The 14,360-nt window shown below is 41.0% G+C and overlaps 1 protein-coding gene across 1 annotated transcript in view; it reads right to left on the bottom strand.

Annotated features, from left to right (window-relative positions):
• The window catches only part of LOC142201169 (uncharacterized), an 85,818-nt gene that overhangs the window by 62,850 nt on the left and 8,608 nt on the right, over nucleotides 1–14,360 (bottom strand). The window contains exon 4 of the mRNA XM_075271997.1: nucleotides 6,628–6,787. Coding sequence (XP_075128098.1) covers nucleotides 6,628–6,787 — 160 coding nt within the window. The remainder of the gene's footprint in view (nucleotides 1–6,627; nucleotides 6,788–14,360) is intronic.

The following is a 14,360-nucleotide window of genomic DNA, read 5'->3' as shown; positions in this document are numbered from 1 at the left end:
GTCAGACAATGGCACTATATACCAGTAGCAAGAAATGAGGGTATTTATAACCCCAATATATTCTTTGAATTACCAGTCAGAAACTGGCACTATATGGCAGTAGCAAGAAATGAGGGTATTTATAACCCCAATATATTCTTTGAATTCCCAGTCAGACAATGGCACTATATACCAGTAGCAAGAAATGAGGGTATTTGTAACCCCAATATATTCTTTGAATTCCCAGTCAGACAATGGCACTATATACCAGTAGCAAGAAATGAGGGTATTTGTAACCCCAATATATTCTTTGAATTCCCAGTCAGACAATGGCACTATATACCAGTAACAAAAATTGTGGGTGCACGTAACCCCAATATATTCTTTGAATTACCAGTCAGAAACTGGCACTATATGGCAGTAGCAAGAAATGAGGGTATTTGTAACCCCAATATATTCTTTGATTTCCCAGTCAGACAATGGCACTATATACCAGTAGCAAGAAATGAGGGTATTTGTAACCCCAATATATTCTTTGAATTCCCAGTCAGACAATGGCACTATATACCAGTAGCAAGAAATGAGGGTATTTGTAACCCCAATATATTCTTTGAATTCCCAGTCAGACAATGGCACTATATACCAGTAGCAAAAATTGTGGGTGCACGTAACCCCAATATATTCTTTGAATTACCAGTCAGAAACTGGCACTATATGGCAGTAGCAAGAAATGAGGGTATTTGTAACCCCAATATATTCTTTGAATTCCCAGTCAGACAATGGCACTATATACCAGTAGCAAGAAATGAGGGTATTTATAACCCCAATATATTCTTTGAATTCCCAGTCAGACAATGGCACTATATACCAGTAGCAAGAAATGAGGGTATTTATAACCCCAATATATTCTTTGAATTACCAGTCAGAAACTGGCACTATATGGCAGTAGCAAGAAATGAGGGTATTTGTAACCCCAATATATTCTTTGAATTCCCAGTCAGACAATGGCACTATATACCAGTAGCAAGAAATGAGGGTATTTGTAACCCCAATATATTCTTTGAATTCCCAGTCAGACAATGGCACTATATACCAGTAGCAAAAATTGTGGGTGCACGTAACCCCAATATATTCTTTGAATTACCAGTCAGAAACTGGCACTATATGGCAGTAGCAAGAAATAAGGCTATTTGTAACCCCAATATATTCTTTGAATTCCCAGTCAGACAATGGCACTATATACCAGTAGCAAGAAATGATAGTATTTATAACCCCAATATATTCTTTGAATTCCCAGTCAGACAATGGCACTATATACCAGTAGCAAGAAATGAGGGTATTTATAACCCCAATATATTCTTTGAATTCCCAGTCAGACAATGGCACTATATACCAGTAGCAAGAAATGAGGGTATTTGTAACCCCAATATATTCTTTGAATTCCCAGTCAGACAATGGCACTATATACCAGTAGCAAGAAATGAGGGTATTTGTAACCCCAATATATTCTTTGAATTCCCAGTCAGACAATGGCACTATATACCAGTAGCAAGAAATGAGGGTATTTGTAACCCCAATATATTCTTTGAATTCCCAGTCAGACAATGGCACTATATACCAGTAGCAAAAATTGTGGGTGCACGTAACCCCAATATATTCTTTGAATTACCAGTCAGAAACTGGCACTATATGGCAGTAGCAAGAAATGAGGGTATTTGTAACCCCAATATATTCTTTGAATTCCCAGTCAGACAATGGCACTATATACCAGTAGCAAGAAATGAGGGTATTTATAACCCCAATATATTCTTTGAATTACCAGTCAGAAACTGGCACTATATGGCAGTAGCAAGAAATGAGGGTATTTGTAACCCCAATATATTCTTTGAATTCCCAGTCAGACAATGGCACTATATACCAGTAGCAAGAAATGAGGGTATTTATAACCCCAATATATTCTTTGAATTCCCAGTCAGACAATGGCACTATATACCAGTAGCAAGAAATGAGGGTATTTATAACCCCAATATATTCTTTGAATTACCAGTCAGAAACTGGCACTATATGGCAGTAGCAAGAAATGAGGGTATTTTAACCCCAATATATTCTTTGAATTCCCAGTCAGACAATGGCACTATATACCAGTAGCAAAAATTGTGGGTGCACGTAACCCCAATATATTCTTTGAATTCCCAGTCAGACAATGGCACTATATGGCAGTAGCAAAAATAGTGGGTGTATATAGCCCCAATTCTATTGCTAGGGGACTTGCAGTGTATTTCTGGGGTGAAGGTGGGGGGGCACACCGTTGGAACGGGTATCGGGGGTATATATCGGGTATACGGGAATACACTGTCAGTGTATTCCATTCAGGATCCTGGGAAAGCTGGGTTGCGGCGATTGAGCCCGTCAGTGCCACGTTACACTGACAAGCTTCTCCCTGGAATTGAAGTTATATGTAAGCCCAATATATTCTTTGAATTCCCAGTCAGACAATGGCACTATATGGCAGTAGCAAAAATAGTGGGTGTATATAGCCCCAATTCTATTGCTAGGGGACTTGCAGGGTATTTCTGGGGTGAAGGTGGGGGGGCACACTGTTGGAACGGGTATCGGGGTATATATCGGGTATACGGGAATACACTGTCAGTGTATTCCATTCAGGATCCTGGGAAAGCTGGGTTGCGGCGATTGAGCCCGTCAGTGCCACGTTACACTGACAAGCTTCTCCCTGGAATTTAGCTCTTATAAGAGCTGTTGGTTGTCTTCTCCTTCCTATCCTAGCCTGTCCCTGCCTACCCAGAATCTAAGCCCTAGCTAACTGGACGGAAACCTCCGTCCCCGGTGAATTGCAAGCTCAGAATGACGCGAAGCTGGGCGTCGCTGTTCTTTTAAATTAGAGGTCACATGTTTTCGGCAGCCAATGGGTTTTGCCTACTTTTTCCAACGTCACCGGTGTCGTAGTTCCTGTCCCACCTACCCTGCGCTGTTATTGGAGCAAAAAAGGCGCCAGGGAAGGTGGGAGGGGAATCGAGTAATGGCGCACTTTACCACGCGGTGTTCGATTCGATTCGAACATGCCGAACAGCCTAATATCCGATCGAACATGAGTTCGATAGAACACTGTTCGCTCATCTCTATTTATGAACTCAGGTGTACTTTCTAAAATAAAAATGAAATGATTCCCACCATATTGCCATGGATATTTAAAGGCAATGTTCAGGGAGAGTTGTGAATGTGGCAGCTGGGTAGTTTTAATGTTCTCTGGGGTAAATGGTAAGGAACAGTAGGTTAAGCATGGCTTTGTTCCTGTTACCTCCAGATCTTTACAAACAGGTTATCTAGCCTACTAAGAAGGCTGGAATAGAAATAGCACAATCTTTACTTTACTGTACTTGTATGTGATGCTTCTGATGTCATCTGTGTTGAAGATAAATTAATAAGGTGATAAAAATATTAAGTATGTAGCCCATAAAGGTCTTTTCTCATTATGAATGAAGAAGTTGACCTTGATCCTTTTTTTCCATATAGATGCAGGCTCCAGATGTGGGGCCCACGACTATAAATATGGCATATCATGTGAACCCATATTGTTAGTCATTTTAACAAAAATTATGCAATATTTAACTCTTTAAATATGGCAGCCGCTCAGGAGCTTAATGGCCGCCATAGCTGCCGGGTCTTTGCCATTTTTGTGGAGGTACATGGGTGCTGCCATCTTTGTGTAGCTCAATTGTGCCTAGAAATAGAATCCAACACTTGCTATTTTAGCCAGGAGCCTATTGAAGGCTTTACTTCTACTACATGCTACAGGATAGCTTATCTAGTGAGACAAGGAGGGGGGTTGTAACGGAGTAAGAAGGAGGGGGACAGTGAAAGGGATATAGCATGGAAGGTACACAGGAAGATACACTGCAGGAAGTTAAACCAGGTAAACAAATGCAGAGGATACCAGGAGCTTCCACAGACACCCAGAAATCACTCAAGTCACTGCTAAAGGTATATGGTGTACTTATTAACCCATTACTAGCACTAACAGACCTTTTTTTTTTAAATAAAAAAAAAACAATTGTCAGGAAAATTCCTTTAACACAACATATTCCTGATCTACTGATTTTAAAGTATCTACTCTAGTTGAGAATGTAAGGGTTACACAATCTACCAGAAAGTAGATGCACATTTTTTAATAGTACTTGCTAGTGTGACTCTGCAGAATATGGCACAATGTAAGTAAGACGTTAACCACAACTGACAGTTTTTTCGCCTAAAGGAAATTATGAACAGTATATTGCGTGGTCGAAGAATAAAACATAAAACAATACACAATAGTATTGTGTACTACGGTATAATATAATATTGTACAAGTGAGTAGTAAGAGAGGATATGACCATAATGGGATATGGAGGAAGAACCAGGTGTGAGAATCTAAGCCAGGAGACTCTAAAGAAAATCTGGCATTGAGGTTAGAAGAGTTTGTAACAATCACCTAATTGTTTATTCTGTGTACAATGCAGGTACTAGTAGATGGTGTGTGGTATATACTGGTCATGACAATGGGACTGATATGTTTTCTGTCTGGAAAAAGATTTAGTTTAATAAGAATGATTTAATAATCTTCTACTCTGTCACACAGTTTTGCTTAGATCTCAGTGTTGGAATTTTTACGCTAAGCTAATTTTAGAAATGATTTAAAATTTTAAAAATGAATTGCTTCTGCTAATAACAAAATTTCAATAGGCAAATTGGGTTCATGACTAGAGATGAGTGAGTAGTACTCGATTGAGTAGGTGTTCGATCGAATACTACGGTATTCAAAATACTCGTACTTGATTGAACACTTCTAGCTGTTCGAAGTTTACGGTTCGATGCAGAACCAGCGTTGATTGGCAGAATGCTATACATTCTGCCAATCAACGCTGGTTCTTCTCTTACCTTTAGAAGTCTTCTCCGTGCAGCGTCCCTGCGGCGTCTTCCGGCTGGAATTCACTCTGCCTAGGCATCCGGCCTAGGCAGAGCCGATTGCGCATGCGTGGGCATGCCCTCGCATGCGCAGTCGGCTCTGCTCAGGCATCGGCTCTGCCTAGGCCCCGATGCTTAGGCAGAGTGAATTCCAGCCGGAAGACGCCGCGGGGGCGCTGCGACAGGGGGAAGACTTCAAGGAGAATCCAGCCCGACCGTCACTCGTGGACTTGGTTCGAATTGGATTTCGAACCTCGGACGTTTTAGTGTTCGCTCATCTCTATTCATGACAGGTCTTTATTAGATACAATGTAAGATTTCATCAGTCATTAATTTTAGGTTCTCTGCACTTTGAGTCTGTTGTGAGAAAAGCGTACTGCAAATGTTTGTTGTTATTGTAAACCCTCATTAGGTTAAGGTCCCACGTAGCGAGTCACAGGGAAAAAGCGCTACGGAAAAAAAAGTGATGGAAATGCATTGCTTTTTTTGCTGACGCGCTTTTCACAGAAAGTCTAAAGAGTTTTCCTCTGCAGATTTTCTGCTTCTATTATACCTATATGGGAAACAGCAGCATTTCTGTAGGTATAATTGCCATGCTGTGATTTACAAACAATGCAATGGTTTTTGAAATTGCATCATTTTCTGCTGAATTTTATGTAATGTGTGAATGGGAGTAGCCAGGATCTCATCCACTTTGCAGGTACTGTAAAACATTGTGGTTTTTTTGCTATGATGTTTACTCTATGTGGGGCTCCAAACCTCAGGGTCCATTCACACGGAGTAAAGTGGCGCTGATTCTGACATGATATCTTGCATAAGAATCAGCGCTGAAAAAAAGCCTCCCATTGACTTCAATGGGTTCCGTTTTCCGCATGGAACACATTGAAATCAATGGGAGGCTTTTTATACCCATTGATTTCAATGGGTTCCGCATTGCAAACGGAACCCACTGAAGTCAATAGGAGTCTTTTTTTCAGCACTGATTCTTACGCGGGTTATTGTGCCAGAATCAACGCCACTTTACTCCGTGTCACTGGACCCTTATACAGATTATATGTATGACCTTATATAAAGCAGTTCTTCCTGCTCCAGGCAAAGCTTATATGACTGATGTCAACAGCCAACCACTGACTGGAGCAGGACTGCGTACACTCTGTAGATAGATGATTAATGTGGGACAACCCTCAATAGACTCTCTCTTATAATTTGTATGTCAATCATATTATGACAGGATCAGGACTGTCACATAATTTACCCATATACATATATATATATATATATATATATATATATATATATATATATATACATATATATATATATATATATATATATATTTCTATACAAAAAAATTATTGGTACCATTATGTAGAGCATAAACCTTTGCACACCATTTATACAGTTAAATTCTAATTTTGAAAACATTACATGTACTGCAAGAAATGCTCTCACTTTATCGGGTCCAGAATGACCACTGTTAATATGAATGGCTTCCACCAATAGAAGTGACCGATCTATCAGGGTGGGAAAAACCAGGCAACTTTATTGTATATAGAGAGTCTGTCACATGGATGAAGCCTATTAAACCAACAGTACAGTTAGGTGAGGCTCACCTGACTATAACCTTTTGTTCCCATGAAAATTGTTATTTCCTCCACCATTATATAAGATTGTAATTATAACCATTACCTTATGATCAGTATCCACCATAACATAAAATATCTTTATATTTGCAGATTTTGCTTCATTTAGTACATAGTGCAATCCACCACACTTTTCTTTGTAGCCATCATTGAGGTATCCATCTGTAACCAAAACCATGAACTTATTTCCTTTCCCATTGCCTCCCCTGTTAAAACAAGAAAAAGATAAAACAACACATAGAAATAAATGAAGAAATATAAAATCATATAAAGCACAAACTCACTTTTCAGTATAATTCAATACCAAGACCAATATTAAGAGACAAATGTTATCGTTTATATAATGAAAAGTTGTACATTTTTCCAATATACTTTCTGTATAAATTCCTCACAGTTTTCTAGATCTCTGCTTGCTGTCATTCATTCTATTAGTTCTAGTGAATAAAAATCAGTCCATGATTATCAGTGCTTAAGTTGGGAAAAAATTGTAGGGGGGGGGGGGGGACTCTGTAATAATTAATCCCTCCCCCCAACAGACCCAATATTTACCCAGACCGACCCCCCCACCAAAGACACCAACGGACCAAACCCTCCCCCCTCCCCCCGACACACACTATTATGCCCCATAGTGACCCCTGCACACAGTATTATGGCACATAGTGCCCCCATGCACATAGTATTATTCCCCATAGTGGCCCCTGCACACAGTACTATGCCCCATAGTGGCCTCTGCAAACATTATTATTCCCGATAGTGGCCCTTGCACAAAGTATTATGCCCCATTGTGGACCACTCATATACAATTATTATACTCTGGGATCTTTTCAGACCTCAGAGTATAATAATCTGAGACCCAGGATAGGATACAAACATAAAAAAAATGTTACTTAACTCTCCTGGGCTCCGGTTCACTCCCTGCTGATGTCGCCATTTTCAATAATGAAAGAGATGTCACTTGAGCGATGCATAAGGACGCAAGCCTGGCCCACGTGACGTCTGTTACATCACCAAGTAGACCCAAAGCCTTCTGGAGCCAGGAGAGGTAAGTAACAGTGTTTTTTCCTCACCTCTCCCTGGGTATAATGATAGCAGTGTTTGTGGGGTTCTTTATACCAGAAAGCTGAAAGACAGTTCATGACAGAACTGAGTTCTGGTGTGTTCCGGCCCAATTTAAGTGGACACATAGGTGCACAGTTCGTTATAGTCACACTAATGAGACATCTGTTTGGTAATGAGCTGGACTATATCAAGGACTTTATCACATGACTATGAGCTGATTTTCATCCACTGGAAGTAAGCAGAATGAATGACAGCAAGCAGAGATCTAGAAAACTGTAATTAATTATAAAGAAAGTATATTGGAAATTTGTATACATTTTTATTATACCAAATATAAAATTTGACTCTCATTATTGTTCTGAAATTGGACAACCCCCTTTAAGTAAGACATAGAAGACATAAACAACTTCTTTCTGGTTTAATGACCTATGACACAGTGAATGTCTGTGATCTGATCCGGTGGTCCAGATCCTTGGAACCTCTTATTTAATGTACACCATAGTATATGGAGAGCAGTGATCTATTCATATTCTATAATCATTTCCAGCAGATGCTTAGCACAGGCAGACATATCCATAGTAAAACATCTGTAGAAATTTGTTCAAGTTTGACATATGAAGAAATACAGGCCACATCCCTACTCCGCAGAATATATACATCCAGTCAGAGGCTCAGACACAGCTTTTTTCTTTCTAGGCATGCTTGACATTATGGTGGCTCAATATTTGTTATGTGGTGTTTCCTTGTTATTGTGAAATATGATTTAGCCCTGAAATGTTTCATTAATAGTTGTTGGAAATGCATAAGGCTCTTAGAACATTATTTTTTAATAGGGATTGCTTTACAAATACACCGTCTGCAGATAGCATTATACTTTGCTTATAACCAGGGTCGGACTGGCCCACCGGGGAACTGGTGAATCCCCCGGTGGGCCCCGAGTCCCGACTACTATCCCCGAAGCAGCGCCTGCCAGCAACTGACGTCATCAGTGCTTGCAGCCAGAACATGGAGGAGGACGCGAGGATGCTCTTTGTGGGACGTGTCATGTGAAACTTCAGGTAAGTATAATTCTCGGGGTGTGGTGGCCCAATGTGTAGCATATAATACTGTGTGGGGGCCCAAAATGGAGCATACGATACTGTGTGTTGGGGGCCTTACCGTGGTGCATATAATACTGTGTGTGTGGGGGCCCTACTGTTGTTCATATAATACTGTGTATTTGGGCCTAAAGTGGAGCATATAATAATGTTTCGGGGCCCAAAATGGAGGTGTGAGGGGCCACTGTGAAGTATATAATACTGAAGGGGGGATGAAACTGGGGGCAGAGATGAAGGGGGGGCATGAAACTGGGGGTAGAGATGGAGGGGGACATTAAACGGAGGGCAGATGAAAGGGGGCACTTAAAGAGGACCTTTCATGGGTTGGGGCACATGCGGTTTTATATACCACTAGAAAGCTAACAGTGCGCTGAATTCAGTGCACTGTCGGCTTTCCTGATCTGTGCCCCATGTGAAGAGCTATCGGTCCCGGGACCGGAGCTCTTCACGGTCAGAAGGGCGTTCCTGAGAGTCAGTCAGGAACGTCCTTTTTCACAGCAGCGCCTATAGCGCTGTACAGTGTGAGCGGGGAGGAACGGCCCCTCCCTCTGCTCACAGTGCTTGTCCATAGATTATCAGGAGAAGGAGGGGGCTTTCCTCCCCGCTCTCAAAGTACAGCGCTATAGGCGCTGCTGTGAAGAAGGACGTTCCTGACTAACTGTCAGGAACGCCCTTCTGACTGTGAAGAGCTACGGTACCGGCACCGATAGCTCTTCACATGGGCACAGATTGTGAAAGCCGACAGTCAGCTTTCTGGTGGTATATAAAACCGCATGTGCCCCAAGTGATGAAGGTCCTCTTTAAGAGGGACATTAAACTGGGGACAACTGGACATTAAATAATGGGGGTCACTGGAGGAGGACATTAAACCATGGGAGTGCAGTGATGGAAGCCAATAGTATGAGGAACATTATAGGGGATGTGCAGGATAACATTTTTTTTTTTAATTATAGGTGAAAAAAAACCCCGTCATCCAGCTCTCCTTTCTTCCAGCTGAAGTTCCCTCTGTATGTGACTACCTGTGACTTCACGTGACCCATGAGGCCAATCAGCAGCCTAAGGGAAGGGACCTGGGACATCAAAGCCCGTGAGGATTTCAAGAAGACAGCATAGCTGCAGGACCGGACCGTGCAAGGAGGACACTGGAGCACAGGGGATAGGCGAGTATGTCAGTATGTTTTGGGGTGGCTGGGATGGGTTCACCTCCCCCTGACTAATTATAAAAAAAGAAAAAAATATATACTGGACAACCTCTTTAAAGTGCTGCGCGTTATAGGGGTTATATTAAAGGGGTCGTCCAGACATAATTTGTTACGGCTTATTCTCAGGATAGGCCAGAGATACCTGAGCTGTACAGGGCCGATACCCAGCCCTTGGACCGATCAGCTGTACAGAGCTACTTCTGGCACCAGTCCTGTACATAAAACGGGGCAAGAAGCAGAAAGCTCAGTCTACTGTATATCAGCCGGCACCGTCACTGCATCTCGGCACTTATTGAAGTCAGTCGGAGCTGATCTGCAGTAAAGGTGCCAAAATAGTAGATTGCGCTTTCTGCTTCCAGGCGTGCATTGTGTACAGAACACGGGCCAGAAGTGTCTCCGTACAGCTGATGGGGTCATGGGTCAGCCCCCTACTGATCAGGCATTTATGGCCAATCCTGAGCAAAGGCGGCCATAAAATAGATTAACCTTGGATAACTCCTTTAATATGCATTGCACAGTTTAATGTCCCCCTCACAGAATGTCAACCCCATCACTCCTCCCACACAACATATTGGCTCCATCACTGTTCTCCTTACAAGTATGGAGGACCAGTGAAAAGGCCACTGTATGGGGGGGCCAGTCAAGTGGCCATAAAAAAATTGGGCTCTGACATCCCTTTAAAAAAGGTTGTCCATAAACTGGAGTGAGAACTGTGGCGGCCACCAGGGCGGTGTAAAAAAATAAGTATACTCACCGGTCCCCAGCACCCTGTTGTTCCCTGCCTGTGTCTGCTCGGTGTCAAGGCGGCGCCTCATTTCTCCTTCATCCTGCACCTAATTGGTCTTTACAGTCACACGAGGTGCAGGACTGCCAGCAAGAAGGAGCTGGCACAAGACTAAATGGACAATGGTAGTGGACAACAGTGTCCCGGGGACATGAGTATGCTTTTTAATTTTTTTATTTTACAACTCATACCCACCACATCTGTTGCTCCTCTGCAGATCAGCTTTTCCAGGACACTGCAGCTACAGGTACTGGTAACAATTCTAGGAGCCATGCTGTTCACTTGCCATCTAACGGTGTAGCAGTAGGTTTAGGTAGTGCATTGTTGCACATGGTATAGCGGATGAGCAGCATGTATGCCAACATGTTATTACCTTTAGCTGCCCTATCTCGGTACCGCTGGTCTGCAGGGGTCCTGATGGTGGGCCCCTAGAAACAATTCCACTGGTGGGCCCTAGACATCCCAGTCCGACACTGCTTATAACTAACATAGATGTATATGGGAATATAGTGTATTTTCATAGTCAATGCACAGGGATTTTTTTTTTTAGACTACCTACACGGTAATGTCAGAGTGAAAGTGACAAGTCTATAGAAAAAAGGATGGTAAGCAGTGGATATGAACTCCAAGTTCAACCTTATGCCGAGTTGACATTCGCTTTTACATATATTAGCATTTAAAATGCTCCAAAAATGTACACTGGAGCGCTGCTTCCCTGTGGTTTTTTAGACACACATGGCGGGTATAGAAACAATGGTTTTGTAGAAAATTAGCCCATTTTTATGACTTGTAAGTGCTACAGGGGGCTTATTGATATTTGGGAAACAAATTTATGGCTGTGAGCTTAGTTAAAAAGCAATGTAGGATTGACTTTTTAGAAAAAAGAAAGCCACCAAAAATCATCATTGGTATGGGAGCAGATGTGAAATCAAAATGGTTGTGGCACCAACAGAGTAGTATAGTGGAATGTGATAGATCTGGCCACAGAACATGTCTGTCTGTAGCTGTGGCAATAGGAGTGGCACTGCGGCATGGAATGATATGATAGACCAGACTGCAATACATGGCTGGTTGAGTGGTGGTAGCTGTGGTCACATGAGTAGCAGTGCGGCATGGAATAATATGATGTAGGACATGTCAGGCTGAGTGTTGGCAGTGGTGGTAACATCAAGCAACATCAGAAGTACAGTAAATGGAACATGATACAGTAAAATGGTACCACTATTTGGAGGCATCAGTTGGAGGTGTGTGGAAATCCTCACGGATCGATGCCTGATACATTTTGGTGATCTTTCCCATGCTAGCAGTGGACAGTTTCATTGTTGGTGTTACAATGTCACCAGCAGCACTCTCTGTCATTACTCTTCAGGATGGACAAGATAAAACTCCATTGGCAAAATGGGCCAGCTCTTTCCACTGATCTATGCAATTGGTCCAGAATTTCATGGGGTCACAGTTATCTGCTGGAATATAGGTGCACTTTAGGTATATCAGCCAGTGGGTGTCAGGTGACTGTTCTGACTCCGGCGCTGCGAGTTGAAAAAGTTCTGATTCATCATGTTCAGGATACTGTACTGTCTGATGATGATGCTTTTACTCTTGAGAATTGTAGTTATGGGTCTGGCAGAGGAGCACCAATGTTCTAAATCTGACCACATTTGTTCTTTCCTCCCTCACTCGGGTTACCATATTGAGGAGATCATTGATAGTATCCTATGAGTCGGAACGTTATATATCACCAGTTAAGGATTACTCTCAATACCTAGTGTCTTTTATTTATCAAACCCCATCTGGGGTGATTTTTTTTAAAGACAGGGATATGACTGAGTTAGGAGGATAACTACTTCTCAGGAATTAGCAAACTGATTTTGAGTAGGAGAGATTGTTTACCCATTAAAGAAATATTTGAGTCTAACTAAAGCTGCATTTCCTGTTGGATGTGTGCAGCTCGCTTTACTAATCATGTTTTAATAGTGTGGAAAGCTCACCTTATATGTTTTTAACATTGATTTAATAAAGTATTAATATTTTATCTATACCCCCAAACTTTGTTTGTTTATCTGCTGGTGTTATCCGCCCGTTGCGACTCTGGTTGGCGCTGCAAGCTCAAAAAATTCTGGTTCATCATATTACATATACTGTATTGGCTGCTGCTGATGCTTTTACTTTTAAACAAGACCTTTCACGTGCTCGGGCACATGCGATGTAATGCACCGCTAGAAAGCCTATAGTGCGCTGAATTCAGCGTCAGAAGGGCGTCTCTGACAGTATGCAGGAACACCCTTCTTCACAGTAGCATCTATAGCGTCTATTGCGTCTATTTCAAAAAAAAGAAAAAAGTTTTTAAATATATAAAAAATTTTTTAAAAGATTAAATCACCCTTTCCCTAGATCACATGTAATTATAAATAATAAAAGTAATCATTAACACATTAGGCATCCCCAAGTCTGAAAACGCTCAAATTATTAAAATATAAAAACATTTGTTCCATACAGTAAACAGCTTAGCAGGAAAAAGAATCAAAATGGCTGATTTGGCATTTTTTCTTCAAATTACCTCCCTAAAACAATGGAATAAAAACAATATACATTCCCCATCATGGTACCAATAAAATCTAAATATTGTCCCGCAAAAAAAGACACCTTACACAGCTTCGGTCACGGAAATATAAAAAAGTTACAGGGGTCAGAATATGGTGATTCAAGAATTTTTTTTGTTATTTCAAAATTTCTAATTTTTGTAAAGTTACTAAAACATGAAAAAACTATAAATTTGGTATCACTGTGATCATACCGACCTGCAGAATAAAGCTAACAAAGCATTTATACCACAGAGTGGAAGCCGTAAAAACAGAACCCTTACTAGTACGTCAGCACTGATTTTTTTCCCACTTCCCAGTACATTGTACAAAATAATAAATGGTACCAATTTGAAGTACAACTTGTCATGCAAAAATCAAGCCCTCATTGTACTACGTAGACAGAAAAATTAGAACGTTATGGCTTTTGGAAGATAAGGAGTACAAAATGAAAACGCAAAAATGAAAAACGTCTGCATCTCCTAAGGGTTAAAGTTGACTTCTTATATACAACACAACTTTGAAGACACTTTGGATGCTTGAAATATAAATGTTGTAATTGATGTCAATTTAGGAAAAAAAATTATATTTGTATGGCTAATGTTTAATTTTATTTCAAATCTTTACAATGAAGCAAAGGATAAAGATAAGCCATCATTACTCCAATAGATACAGCTCAGTTAATATAGCAACTATTCATTTCTAAAACCAGAACCAGTGAAATTTCTCACTTTTTTGTAATCTGTTTCTATTTTCTGAATGTAGATTTTTTTATTCAGTGTTCAGCATAGGATTATGGTAGATGCTATCCTGCCTGATCTGCTCTGTTCAGTTAATAGCATTTAGCGATAAGGTTCGTGACACAGTCACATAGGGATCAGTAGTCTGGAAACAACTCACTGAGGTCTATGGGTGAGTTTTCTAGACATGCTCTATGCAGGGAGGGGGAGTAGATAAATTGTGACATCAATTTTTTTTTTAATTATGTTTCAGCACTTTAGAAAAATGAGTTGTATTGGTGTGCCTATAGTTTATTGTCTACATTAACTAAAATCCAA

This window comes from Leptodactylus fuscus, chromosome 4 (assembly GCF_031893055.1).
Source record: "Leptodactylus fuscus isolate aLepFus1 chromosome 4, aLepFus1.hap2, whole genome shotgun sequence".
NCBI lineage: Eukaryota > Metazoa > Chordata > Amphibia > Anura > Leptodactylidae > Leptodactylus > Leptodactylus fuscus.
The sequence above is the reverse complement of the archived record's forward strand: the minus strand, read 5'-3'. Positions and strand labels throughout refer to the sequence as shown.